The sequence below is a fragment of the Amphiura filiformis genome, chromosome 16 (assembly GCF_039555335.1).
Source record: "Amphiura filiformis chromosome 16, Afil_fr2py, whole genome shotgun sequence".
In the NCBI taxonomy this organism is placed as follows: domain Eukaryota; kingdom Metazoa; phylum Echinodermata; class Ophiuroidea; order Amphilepidida; family Amphiuridae; genus Amphiura; species Amphiura filiformis.
The window spans coordinates 33,052,893-33,067,891 of NC_092643.1; the positions used below are offsets into that span (position 1 = coordinate 33,052,893).

At 37.1% G+C, this 14,999-nt stretch overlaps 1 protein-coding gene across 2 annotated transcripts in view; it reads left to right on the forward strand.

Annotated features, from left to right (window-relative positions):
* LOC140135886 (integrator complex subunit 8-like) overlaps positions 1–14,999 on the forward strand; it is a 41,614-nt gene that overhangs the window by 23,259 nt on the left and 3,356 nt on the right. For both annotated transcript variants that reach the window (XM_072157548.1, XM_072157549.1), the window contains 8 exons: positions 1,286–1,396; positions 4,318–4,522; positions 4,862–4,974; positions 7,638–7,825; positions 9,442–9,597; positions 10,099–10,217; positions 11,404–11,632; positions 12,725–12,789. In XM_072157548.1, coding sequence (XP_072013649.1) covers positions 1,286–1,396; positions 4,318–4,522; positions 4,862–4,974; positions 7,638–7,825; positions 9,442–9,597; positions 10,099–10,217; positions 11,404–11,632; positions 12,725–12,789 — 1,186 coding nt within the window. The remainder of the gene's footprint in view (positions 1–1,285; positions 1,397–4,317; positions 4,523–4,861; positions 4,975–7,637; positions 7,826–9,441; positions 9,598–10,098; positions 10,218–11,403; positions 11,633–12,724; positions 12,790–14,999) is intronic.

A 14,999-nucleotide genomic window follows, 5' to 3' on the forward strand; every position in this document is an offset into this window, starting at 1 on the left:
AATGCCAAGCAAAGGCTAAGAGAATGCGGAATAAAGGCTAAGAGAATGCCAAGCAAAGGCTAAGAGAATGCGGAATAAAGGCTAAGAGAATGCCAAGCAAAGGCTAAGAGAATGTCAAATAAAGGCTAAGAGAATGCCAAGCAAAGGCTAAGAGAATGCGGAATAAAGGCTAAGAGAATACCAAGCAAAGGCTAAGAGAATGCTGAATAAAGGCTAAGAGAATGCCAAGCAAAGGCTAAGAGAATGAGGAATAAAGGCTAAGAGAATGCCAAGCAAAGGCTAAGAGAATGCTGAATAAAGGCCAAGAGAATGCCAAGCAAAGACTAAGAGAATGCCAAATAAAGGCTAAGAGAATTGCAAGCAAAGGCTAAGAGAATGTCAAGCAAAGCCAAGCAAAGACTAAGAGAATGCCGAGTAAAGGCTAAAAGAATGCTAAACAAAGGATTAGAGAATGCTAAGTGAAGGCTAAGAGAATGATATGCTCAGGCTACAGGAATACTCATTGAAGGTTAAAATGTTGTGTGAAGACTAAATTTGCAATAGAAATATTTAAAAATGTAAATAGGGTAAGAGAATGCCAAGGGGTGGCTTTGAGATTGCTAAATGAATACATGCTAAGAGAATCATAAGTAAATGATAAGCATAGTCAGAGAATGGAATGTGAAGGTTGTGAGAAGTTAATGCTCAGCAAAGACAATGAAAATGTCAAGTAAAGTCTATGAGAATGCTAAGTGGAGGCTAAGAGAATGTTGAATACAATGATAAGAGAATGCTAAGTGGAAGACCTAAGTGAAGGTTAAGTGGAAGGCTAAGAGCACTAAGTGGAAGGCTCAGAATACTATATGGAAGGCTAAGAGAATGCCAAGTGGAATGCTAAAAGAATATACTATGCAGAAGGCTAGAATACTAAAGGGAAAGCTAAGTATGCTAAATGGAAGCCTACAGAATACTAAGTGGAAGGCTAAGAATACTAAATGGAAGACTAAGAGAATGTGAAATGGAAGGCTATGAGAATGTGAAGTAGAATGTTAATGCAAAGTGGAAGACTAAGGAGAATGCTAAGTAGAAGGCTAAGAATAAATGGAAGGCTATGAGAATGTGATGTGGAAGGCTAAGAATGCTAAGTGGAAGACTAAGAAGAATGCTAAATGGAAGGCTATATGATAATGCTAAGTGGAAGGTGAAGAATACTAAATGGCAGACTAACAGAATGCTAAACAAAGGCTCAGAGAATGTCAAGTGGAAGGCTTATTATTAAATTGACTGTTTTTTTGTTCATTCACAGTGGCAGATTGACAAGAGTTATGCTTTCATCCTGGATGGAGTCGGTAACAAGAAAACAAAAGACTTTGTATTCATGCTGCTTGTGAAGGCTCAACATTGTGCACAGATAAAGGTGAGCGTAAAGCACACATACTCTCAAACAGTGTGTTTATATTGAGCACCTTGCATTGCCGCGGTTTCACCTTCACCCGCATTTTAATCCTCTCACCTTCATCGGGTCATTTCTACTGCCCTGTAAATGCAGGGTAACAATTCACTTCCCGCATATTTAGTGGGGAAGGTGGAAGTCCAGAAAATAGTTTTTGTGACCATCAAGGTTAGAATCTTCAAGGTCAGAATTTGAATGCTCGCACTGTATTGTAGTAGGCAAACTTCCGGTGTCACCCGCAAAATCGTTACTTGAACTGTTTCTACTGTGAACGTTAGCACATATTCACCACTATTAACCACCTCATTGATGGATTCATCGCATCACTGTGCATTCACCTACCCCCGATCTGTTTCTGCTGGGGCCGTTTCCGCAAATTCCTTGCATCACCCCGAATTCACCCGCAACCATTTGCTCAGTAGAAACACACTGATTGTATATCACTAGGAACCAAAATAGTTCAGAAAAAGTTAAGAAACGGAACTTATCTTGATAAATCTTGATAAAAATGAACTAATCTTAATCACCACTAGTCTTGCTATGGGAATTGCTAGGGGTCAACTCAAACATATTTCTTAACTTTTATGAAATATTCATTGACAAATTATTATGGTTGTAAATACATTAACCTGTCAAAGACATATTAGTGTACTTGACAGGGCTGGTTAGAAAAACCACAAAATGTGACAGTGCACTGGTAATGACCCAGCAATGATACCCCAAATGTCTCCCAGTAGACCCAATGACTGGGTCACATACTACACAGGCATATCAGATTTTACATTAAATATCACAATATTTACTTTTATAATACAGATCTTTGTAGGATGAAGTACTTGTATATTTACTATAGATTTATGTTTGTTTAATTGTGAGTATTTTTATTTGCTTGTTTGTCTGTTTGTTTACCTGTTTATTTAATGCTGCTTGAAAAGTAAAATGCATATTTTTAAAAAAGTACAAAGTCAAAAAAGTAAAGGGCACATTCTCATCAGAAAGTGAAAGTAGAATATGCATATACCGTACTGACGTGAGTATAGTCCCACTCCGTTTTTTGGTGAACATTTTTCAAAATTGGGGGGTGGGACTATACTTGAATTTCAACAAAAAAGTTATTTATTTTTTCGGCTTTGGAGTGTCCCAGGACCTAGACCTAAATGCTAGGATCATTCATGGTTGACCTAAAAAAAAAAAAATTCAAGATGTTATGTATTTTTAATATGAAAATTGTTAATTTGTTTTCATGTCATACTCTATTAATGATTTCAAAATGCATTGAATTTGAATTTTTTTCCAATTTTGGAAATTTTTGAAAATTTGGGGTGGGACTTTACTCAAAGGTGGGACTATACTCGCGTCAGTACAGTACTATACAAGTTCCTGTAACGTAACTGGCTGAAAATCACTTTCATTATGTCACCAAAATTTACATTTGATTTAGTTAGCTTTGCTAGTTTAACTTTATTTCATTTACAATGATTGACATGCAGCAAATGCAACTTGACTTCACTTGTAAAAATAAATATACAACTTTAAAAAAAACTGTTTACTAAATTATAGGAATGAAACTTTAATAGAAAATAATTATGAAAAAAGGTGAGAATACTGAAAGAACATTTTGGTTAACACCATAATTATCATACTAATTTAAATGATCTACTTTGTATGTTCTATCTGTATTAAAAAGTTAACCTGAATTAATATTTAACTTATCCATCGGTTGCAATGAATGGATGTTTGCACAATGCACATGTTAGGCCAAAAAGGTTTGTCTCATGAGTGGTTTGAAAACAAATGCGAAATGCAATTTTTTTTTCATTCACAACTTTTGCTTTTCGCAGAATTTTTGAAAAAAAAATGAAATAAAAAAAATGAAATAAAAAAAAAATTCTGCACTTTTTTTTTTTTTTTTTCAACGATTTACAAATGCAAGACGTGAGCTTTGAGACAAACTTTTTTTTTTTGCCTAATAGTAGGCCTATATTGCTGTTTATCACTATTACTAAATCTATAAAGACAAACTTGTGTAAACCATAAAGTACTGCACAGCAGTGCACAGTTCAACCCAGCTTGACCTTTTCACCCACATACAGCATACCAAAGTTTGCCAACATCTTTTGAGGTGAACCACTTTCTGGGTCAATTTACAGTTGAAAACATACCATTGGGACCAAGAATCTTAACTTTTGTGGAATGGATCTGAACTAATTATAGTAACCTTTCAAATCACAGAGGTATATTTAGGAAAACTCAAGAGAAAATCCATATTAGTTCATTTTTATCAACAAAACTTCCGTTTCTTAACTTTTTCTTAACTATATTGGTTCCTAGTGTATGGGAGGAAATAAAAACAGCAAATAATATTTACACTTTCTCCTAGATAGAGAAGTATGTGACCATATCTTGTAACATGGTGTCTTGGTTATTGATTTATAGTTCCTTATTAGGCAGAATATTTCATGGTCTATAACATACCGTATTCCTTGCATTTTCCAAACGGGGGGAATTTATTAGAAGTCATTTTTAGCACGACAATTCCCGTTAAAATCATTAGGTAAGCTTAAAAGTCACGCTAAAATGACGAACTTATGAACTAGAAACACTGACTTTTGGCTCACTTCCGGGTTTCCGATGCAGATTTTCGCCAATTATTGCATCGACCATGTGAGCAACTTGGTAAGCTTACTACACAAAATAGCATGGAAATATCGGCATTTTGAAACATCTTGGTTGAAAAAAGTGGTAGGAGGCGTTTATTTTTAAGGGGGCGACTATTCGAGGAAATACGGTAATGCAGTAAAACCACGCCCATGTTTGTCAAGTGTCACAACAATAACTAAACTAACCTTATATTGATCAATCTTCAATGTTGATTTGATCCGCAGAATTATGAGTCAGCCAAATCTCTCCTAGAAACAGCTCACAACACGACCAAGGATTTTTCCTTCAAGTTATCCAAAGCTCTACAGCATGAGATTCTCTACATAGAACTACTAAGGGCATCAGACAGGCAGCGGATATCGGGGAGTCATGTAGCAATAGCCAATGTCACACAGAGGATACATGCGTGTCTGTCAAGTGCCAAAAGTGGTGGGTATCTTAGCCTTTTTGCGAAAATTCTGTTTGAAGAAATCAAGGAGAACCAGTCGTGTGTCACTAATATTGATGTATGAGTTACTGGCCAAAAATTGTCCTTTTGTTTCTAAATGTTTTCAGCATAAATTGTCAGTAACTTGGTTACCAGAAGTTCAGTTTTCATGGAATTTACATCAAAACGTAACATTTTTGAAGGGCTAGTAAATAAATAGTGTAAAAAACTTGAAATTTATTATTTTCAACATTAGAATCATTTCTTTTGATTGTATCACATGTGTCAGAAGATTTTAAAAAGCATCTAGATATTGTGATTGCATTGATTTGTATCCTTAGATCGAGATATTCCACCAAGAGCCCAGATAGTAGAAAAGTGTATACTTCATCTGCTGAATTCCAAGGACTGGATGGCTGTGTTAAATGTGGACAGCAAAGAATCATATGTCCAGGTAAGAAACTGAATATCCTATTGCCTAGTCCCCCTCTATTAGATCATTATTTTTTTCATGAAAAGTGAGAAATGCAGAAATTGTCGTGGCATATCATGTGAGAAAGCTTAAAACTGGCATTGGCTGAATGTCCGAAATCACAAAATTGAATGGTCTCAACTTATTGTAAACTTTAACGTTCATCAAGTTCATTGCCAAATCTTAATGATATGTGACATGATCAAGGGGAATGAGTCACATGTCGACCCTGGTCGAAAATGAGTTTTACATTTGTTTCTAAAGAGGACATTTAGAGCTTTCAGAAACTGAAAACCCCATGTTAGGTCAACTTATCAATCGCTGAAAACAATATAAAACAAAAGAATTTTAACACTTTCTTTGCCAATATCTCAAAATCAATATTAGCGACATCCGACGCATTCCCCTTGAACGTGTCACATATGATCATTTGAGTAAATATTTTTGCAAGAAAATACACTTCTGTAATTTGTAGTGATTATTATTGGTATTAGTACTGTTAATATCACCGCAAATTTTGTTTGCATCGAACCTTGACCATTGCTGGATCCAGGAAGTGAACTGGATATATAAATTCGCCCAGTCCCATTTCCCAAATATGAAATTAAAGATTGCTGACACCCGTCTGACAACAAGCATCAGATCGGTGTTCCGATTTTGAATGGACTTTTATGGATAATTTTCATTATTTATGACATTATCAAGCATCATTTACTGGAAAAATCACAACTACATATCTTTTATGCGAGAATAGTATGCCGTAATAACACTATTACTGGCAAAGTTGGCTGTATTTTGAGAAAAAAACCTGACTGGATATTTTCAACCACACTGACCCTGAACGTAATAGGGCGGTGGCGGGGGATTTACTGCGTGGTCTGCACGGCGTGCATACCGGCACCAAGAAGCATACATTGTATACTACCGTTGCTGTGACAACTAGAACCACGTAAAGCACGAAAACAACAGAAGGTTGAGGTAGGCTCGTTCTTATTTTTTCTCCAAGGCTAGTGAAGACACTCTGCAAAAAGATCTTTCATCCCTTGTGGACTGGGCATCAAACTGGCAAATGTCATTTAACACTAATAAATGCAAAACACTTCGCATCACCACCAAAAGAAACCCGGTAATTCATACATATTCGATGGCTACAGATTACCTTGAAACCGTAAAACACCACCCATATCTTGGAATCGAACTGACTCATAATCTCAAATGGGCTGAACACATTAATAATATTGCAACTAAGGCCAACAAAGCTATCTGGTTTGTTAGACGTAACCTCTGGCGATGCCCTTCATCAATCAAGCAACAAATGTATTTCGCACTTGTCAGACCTATCCTAGACTATAGTAGCGTAGTGTGGGATCCCCATACCGCAACAGATATACAGAAACTGGAAATGATACAAAGAAGAGCAGCGCGGTTTTGCACCAACAACTACAGGAACACCCCGGCACTGTCACAGATATTCTCAACAAATTGAACTGGCCAACACTACAGCACAGAAGAAAAACGTCACGACTCATCACAATGCACAAGATTCAGCACCAAGAAATATCTGTTCCAATCCCAGACTACATACAAAGACAATCTGCCACTCACACTCGTCAGTTTCATCCTGCTAAATTTCGTGTCATGGGTCCATCCTCTAACACCTACAAATTCAGCTTTTTCCCTCGCACAATACCGGAATGGAATGATCTGCCCTCTTCATTACTTGATTGCACAAAGTTGAGCCTCTTCAAAGAAGGACTCTATAATATTACATTTAAACTTGTTGTTTAATTACCTTTTCTGATCCGTGTCTTTTGACGACCGGTGTCGGCAATCATGTTCTTAGTCAGATATTGCCTTTATGGCAACTTTACTAAGTATTGTTGTAGATGTAGATGTAGATGTGTGTGGTATTTCGCTGATTTTTAAGCTTTCACTTTCAAAAATTACATGCCCCTGGAGTGTGTGTTACAAACGATATGGTACATTGTGGCGGCGGATCTTGTTGGCAAGATGGTGTGGCTGTAAATCCAACATATGTTATGGAAAATTTGTTTTAAAATTTGGAATGGAAAGATCGCATATGTTGGCAGAGATATCATAATTTAGTATTTAAACCTCAACAAAACACAATGTTTTGATGAACTTCAAATTTGTAGTCAAAACAGATGTGCTCAGTTCGAGGTGTTTGCTAATGGCGCCAAGTCACTCACCTTTGTTTTTTTTTAAGATCTTCATTTCTTGGATTGAGACCAGATAAAGAATGTAATTTTTAATACCATGGTAGTTGTACAAAAATAATCCATGTATTTGGTAAACAAGAAAGTTTGCATGTATTAGATGTTAATTTCATAACCATACTTTGGTTCACTGTAAGCTCAGTAGGGACGATAATGATTTTTCGCAGTTGCGCCCCAAGTGTGCCAATAAACTGCCCTTGTATGCATACTTTGTGTACATCTGCTCTGATCCGCTCTGCATAATTTTAACTTGACACACATGATTTGATACTGCAACCAAGGAAATCCCCACCTATGTCACTACCGAATTTGAGGTGAACCAAAGTTTATATATTGTTTTTAAGTTGGATGCTCCACTACGTTACATTACATTCTATAGCCACTAATCCTAACTTTTAATGTTCACAGTTATGCCAGTTGATAGCCAAAGCATGCAAAGACCTACCAGACCTCAATGAAAGCAGACGACCAGCAAGGGAATTATGGGATACATTGACACAGATATTTAGTGCTGGTGCTGCTCAAGTAAAGAGGAATATCAGTGGAAGGCCAGTGGCTAATATACATAGAGATTCAGCAAAAGGCTTGTCTCCAAGGTAGGGTGAATTTTAAGTTATTGTAGCATACACTGAATATGTGTTCCAATCAAGGGAAGAAGATATTGTTCCTGTACAGACTGAATAATACACAATGACCTGGCCCGTCACTCTGTGTATCCCTTTCTAGGTATACTCATGTGAAATTTTGTAAAATAAGGGGTGTTTTTAGATGAAGCAAATTGATTTGCAGAACACAAAAAGGGGCAATTCAAAACACATGCTTGGGAAATTGAAAAAGAATTGTTTTACAAATCAAATGTATGCCTACATTTTGTGGGTCCTGTGTCATTGTGTGTTGGTGATATGTTAATCAATCCATCTGATAACATCCGCAATTTAGGTATTATATTTGATTCTTCCATGTCATTGTCTGCTCATATTACAAACCTTTGCTGTAGCTTGACATATCATCTTCGAAACCTTTCTAGGATTCGTAGGTATCTTGATCGTGATGCTCGCCATCTTGTCATCCGTGCCCTCATGTTGTCTAAAATCGACTATGGCAATGGTCTGCTCCTAGGGTCAAACAAAACTGACATCCAGCGTATTCAACGCATCCAGAACTGGGCTGCGAAGATGATATGTCAAGTCCGTAAACAAGATCATGCAACTCCATGTTTGGAAGAACTGCATTGGTTGCCTGTGAAAAAAGAATTGTGTTTAAAGTACTTTTATTTGTCTACAAATGCCTGAATCATATGGCTCCCAATTACATCTCCTCTTGTATCACTCTCAATCAACCTGGTAGAGCTGGACTGCGCTCAGCATCTGACACCACACGACTGACAGAGCACAATACATCTAACCTGCTGAAGTCTGCTGAGCGCAGGGCCTTCTACTATAATGCTCCCAGAATGTGGAATTGTTTACCTGTTAATATCCGTGAATCTGCATCACTTTCTGTTTTTAAGAAGTCTCTTAAGACACATTGTATAATTAACTATAATTTTGCTCTGTATATATTTTGCTTGTGTATATATTTTGGCCTTTGGCCACCTTCAATATTGTTTGTAGCGCTACGCTCTTCATGTAGCAGCGCTTTATAAATGCTCAATATGTATGTATATGTTCATCACAGTTCATCACTGCAGAAATCATCACCACAATAATATGATGCATAAAATGTTTATGCATATCTTTGAAATATCATTCATGTCGTAGCAAATAAGGGTGGTGTTGAGGAGCCAAAATTTTCAAAAAAGCGTTCAAAACAAGGGGTAATTTTGCAAGTAATATAAGATGCAAAACTGGTTGTTTTCAAAGTTCACACACGAGCATGCCTACCTGGGGGTATGGAGAGTGGTGAAGCCAGGCATATTGATGAGAATTACATTGTCACATTGTCAGCATTTCAAATATCAAATTTAGATGTGTTATCATCCAGCTTGATTGTGCCATAAGCTTGTAAAAAAGTGCACCCCATTAATACTGCTATTTTAGACAGAAAAAGTGCAGCTATACTAAAGTGTTGGACCAATTTGTGTCTTTACGCAGTAATTTGACAATGTACATAAGAGGCTAAATACAATTTTTGAATATTTAACTACCTTGCTTCATAACCTATTCATAGATGATGCCACAGTGCTACATTTTATGTTCTGTTGTTTTCTCAGATCTGTATTTCTGAGACTGGTCGATCAGATCCAGGAACCTTTGTGTCTATCAATCTTACTCTCCTGCATCGTACGGCTTCATAACCTACTCAAAGATGATGCCGCTGTGGAGCTATCACATGACTATGTTGTATTATGGCCATCAACGATCACTAAGTAAGTTATTGATTTTTAACACTTGAGATATGTCAAACCAACCTTATATTGTATGTTTTTGCTAATGTTTTTGTTTGTACTGATTATGCTAAAGCCAGGATTTCTGCCAAACCGGCGATTTGGTAGCCCAATTTTGGGCGACTTTTAAAGATTTTCCCCGCGACTTTTGAAAATTTCCTGTCCCATAGAAACCAATGGTTAAGAAAAAAATTGGGCAACTTTTCAACATTGGCTCCCGCGACTTCCGCTAGTTTCGTGCCCCATAGAAACCAATGGTAAAGAGAAGAACTGGGCGACTTTTCGATTATTTGATGCGCCATTATTCAAGCTGACATTTTTTTGGCAACCCTGCAGGGACAGTCTGTGTAGCTTATCCGACGGTCACAGCACAGTCAGGTATGTCCGGAGTTTTTCTCTGGCTTTAATATCTGCCTATGAACTCTTTTTGCTGGGGTCACTGATAATAAGTAATTAAGCTTTTTGATCTTTTCATTTTTGTAGCGTGAGCTCTGTTAGCATCGATGCTGTAACCATGACAACAAGTCACATGCTTCGTCATGTGCTATCAGTGGATCCGTGTCAGCCATCTTGGTTAAAAACACAGGCAGACAGTCATTATGGTAAGAAGATTTAATTGCTCCTTTTAACTTAATTATGGTCATGAAATAATTCAGATGCTAATTTTCTGTTGTTGAAGTGCCCGTTAGCCCCCCCCCTTCACACAATGTAGAATTTGATAAAGCGTGTTATCGAAACTTTTAAAAGTTGTACAGTTTTACTACTTGATGGTGTCCATTGGCATTCATGATCTGACATACAAATATGAAATTCCAAATTTTCCATGCTTCATGCCTGGTTAAGAACCCCCTCTTACACTCTTCCCCATTGTTGCGCTACATGTTTCAAGGAGGCCTTTGACCTCAGCTTCCAATATTAACAATCTATCTAAATCCATATCTGCTTATATATGTGTATGTTGCAATGCTGGTACATGATTTTGTTCTGAATTTTATTCTGCTCTGATATTTAACTCATTTAAACCTTCAGAATAGCCATCATGAACCCAGTACTGTACGGTGCGACCATTTTAGGCGCATTGGCGACTACATTTTTTCTGATGGCGACTAAATATTCAATCCCTGGCGCCAATGGCGACCAACTATTGAAGCTTTTAATCGCCAGCAAATGCAAAACATGTATGTAATGTAGCATTCAAGAGTATGAATGTATGCTATGAATATATGCATTTATCATGTCTCAATGGGGACTTCCTGGAAAACATATAGGCCTACACTGTACATGCTGTGTAAGAAGTATGTAGAGTTCAATGGGAATATGTAGATTGAGTACAGCAGCTATGAACATTCACCGCACATGGCTGTTCAGTTGGCACCACATATTTTTTACCTGGGAGCAAAATTTGGGCACCTAAATTTATAAAGTTAGGAGCCATTGGCTCCTCAATCAGGTTTTGCACCGTACAGCACTGCATAAACCCACTTTGTTTTTGGTCAAAATGTTTTAAAAACATTTAAATATCAGGTATATAAAGGTCATAAAAGCATTTTATATGATAAAATGCAATAATAATACTTTAACAATGTTGACAACATGTTATTGTAAAATATGTTTTGCAAACATATTTTGTCAAAACTTAGAATGTTAGAAGTTAGAATGTTTTGCAGCAAGCTTTCAAAATTGTTTGTGAATGTTATTAAAATGTTTTATATCTTTTATATAACCCGACATTTAAATCTTTTTTCGTCTCACTAATTATTATACAACTAATTGCCTTGTTCTCTTCAGCCAACAACCAGTATGCAGCAGCCTTACAGTACTACCTTCAAGCAGCCCTGGTGGTCACCAAATTCTTCGAGGTTCCAGTCCCGAAAGAGATCTGGAATGAACAAGTGTATAAAAGAATGATCAAATGCTGCACCAATCTCAAGTGTTATACTCAGGTGGCTATTCTCTGTCAATTTCTGGAGCCAGTTGACTATGCTACAGCTTTCAAGTCATTACAGGAGAAGACTTGGTGAGTATTGTATTCTCTATTTGTGGGACTATCTGAGATACAGGGTGATCCAAAATGATTTTTAGTACTGGTATATGCCAGTATATCTTTGATGAATGTGAAGTATACATTTTGTGCAATGAAAATGTATACCAAATAATGATCTTGTGAAGGTATCTGAAATTATGGAAGGGATCGTCGAGCTGAAGAAGTCAGAGTCACACATGATGAAAGCTCAAATACCTTTTCAATCCGATATCGCACCCGTTCATACCTTGTTGCTTATTTATGAAACAGATGTTGTTTATCTTGATCATGTAAAGGCCAGGTAAAACATGAAATTTATATAGTTGGAATGATGTGTTCTTGTGTCAAAATAAGTACCAGGGACATTCTCTTGAATCGGGCAATTTTCTAACGGCTTTTGTTTTTATAGATGTGAATATCCTGTGAATATCACAAGAAGGGTTAACACATTATTCTTGTTTATTTGATCCTTAACTCTCATATTAGATAACTCCCCTAGGACGGTCATGCATCCACTTGTATCCTACAGCCATTACAAGGCAATATTATATAGGTCATTTATTCATTTTAATGTTATAATACTTTCACATAATACACATCTCAATACATTAAAATATCACAGGAATTGTGGCTGTTTGAGCCTTTTCAGATAATCTCAGCTAAATGTTCTTTTAATGAACATTCTGCTATCCCATCTGTGCAGTTAATGATATAGCCAGGCATAATTTGTTTTAAAATAGCATACGTACAATGTAGTGCCAGTGCACTTTTTCTTGATGAGGGCTTTGGGCTATTCCAATTGAAATCCGTACACCCCTATGGCATGTCTTCCATAGGGGGTGTATGGACTTTAACTAGAATAGCCTATTTTGCTGGAGTTTGGTAGTGGCGTAACTGCTTTTAACTGCCGTTGCGCCACCTGTGTACAGGCATACCCCTGTTGTACCTTCTGTGGGATTAGGTAATTAGCATGCAGAATTCAAAATACTCTTAACCAACATTTCATGCCTCTATGTTACTAGGAAACACTCATTTCCTGATTGATATAAATTAATATCAAATTTTCTCTTGTTCTTCTCTTTACAGCTATGATGCCATGGATGCACTGTATGACTGCATTTGGGACGTTGCTATCTTGGAATTCTTAGTCTGTATCCTTTACGTTTTATATGAACCCCATGAGTGCCAGCTGCTGATTGGCTACAAGAAGATTATTATGACTTATTGAGCCAATCAGCAAGATGGTAAGATTGTTGGTAGGGCAGAAGAGGCTTAACCCATGAGTAATATTGAGTACTACCTGCTGATTGGTGACAAGAAGACTATTATGATTTATTGAGCGAATATGTAACATGGTAAGATTAGTGGTAGGGCTAAAGAGGCTTTAATCCCATGAGTACTACCTGCTGATTGGTTACCAGAAGACTATTATGACTTATTGAGCCAATCAGCAGCATGGTAAGAATGGTGGTAGAGCTGAAGAGTATTGAGCTGAACTATTCAGAAGCTGAATTTTAATTGGTCACTCAGATGAATATATTACATAATCAGCCAATCAGGAGCTCTGTAAGAAAGGCATTAGTGCCAATGTACTTTAAATTACTGCAACCTGGATCAAGACAATCCAAGCAGTGGCGGCGCCAGGAATTTTTTTCGGGGCATTATGGGGGAAAGAGTTCTGACTGGGGGACATTTGCCCCCCCCCCCATTCCACCCTGTGGCGCTGCCACTGAATCCAAGTTCATCATTGGAAAACTATCTTGCATCAGGATGAGCAACTGTCAATAGCTAATGGGCTATTCCAGTTGAAACCCATACACAAGGACTGTGGCTTTCAAATTTTTGGGGCAAACTTTGCCCCCATAAAAAAAATTTTTGTTTGATTTGTGTAACCCGACCGACCCTAAAAATAGGCTTGACCCTAGACTTTTTTTCTTATATTTTTGCCAAAATTGAAATTTAAAATTTTTTTTTTAAAAGTTCCAATTTACGCTATTTACAGCTGAGAATGTGTGTAAAAAAAAATTGCCGACCGACCTACCCTAATTTTTTTTATGTTACGCTAATCAAACAATTTTTTTTAGGCCTTACCTGAATGGGTGGCTCCATTTCAACTGGAGTAGCCCAATAGCAGACACATCACATCAAAATGTGAAAAAGGCAACAATGGTTTCCAAAATGGTACATGGTAAGCAGGGTTTTCTTTAACGCACAAAACGTGTATTTACGCGTTCAGGCACTTTGCTGACTCCTTCAAATCCAAGTCCCAATGTCCAATGCTTACAAAATCTTGAAAACGTACGCGTTCAGATATTGCAAGATTTGAATAGAGAAACACCCGATATTGTGCATTTATTCTCGGCTTTTGGCATTTAGGACCTACTCCCGATATGTAGGGCCCATCACATTTTGTCAGCATCAATCCATGCATGTTTTAGTGATTAGTAAAATTGTAGAGGGTCAGTTTGAAATCTTGCAAATTGGGTTCGGGTCCTTTTTTCTGTTTAACTGATGCACCAAATGCCTTCAATTGGACTTTAAATCCCATGCCTAGTGGATAAACAAGTGACCATTTTCGCATCGGCTTTCGACATTTGACAATTTAGGCCCTATGTTTAACACAATTTATAGGCCTAATAAGGGAAAACGTGACAACGAAGGCTTTATGGACCGTCATTTCACAATTTTCGGCTTTCAACTTAACTTTTACACAGTAATAGTGCCAAAATGGTCCACCAAATCACTTCAATTAGGTCTTCATTTTGCAAATTTTTCAAGTTCTGAGGGGGGAACATCAACTTGCGTAGTTGATAAACAAACAGCCACTTTCACTTCTGCTTTCGACATTTGCCAATTTATGTTTAACACAATTTGTAGGCCTACCATAATAGGGAAAAGTTGCCGTCCACGAAAGGCTCCATGGACTGCTCATTTCACAAATGTTCGGCTTTTTAAACTAAAAAATTAATAGTGCCAAAATGATCCACCAAATTGCTTCAATTAGGTCTTCATTTTGCACAAGTTTTTTACTTCTTTTATTATTATTTTTAATGTTCTTATTTTCTTTTAAAATTGCCCCCACCCCCTTCTGACTGCTCTAGATCCGCCACTGCTCCAAAAAGTGGCGTATATTTCTTATTGACTTGGGGGGATGAAAAAATGTCTTGAAGTATAGTGAATCCAGCACCTTTTGGCGAAAGAATAAGTTTATGGTACAACAAATTTTACCACTTTGAAGCTAAACTGTTGAAATATGGTTCAAAAGTGGAATAAATTCGCACTAAGCGCGCAACAATTTGCACTTTTGGGACTAAAATGACCAAATATGAGGTTAATTTGGTCAGAAACCCACATACAGGCG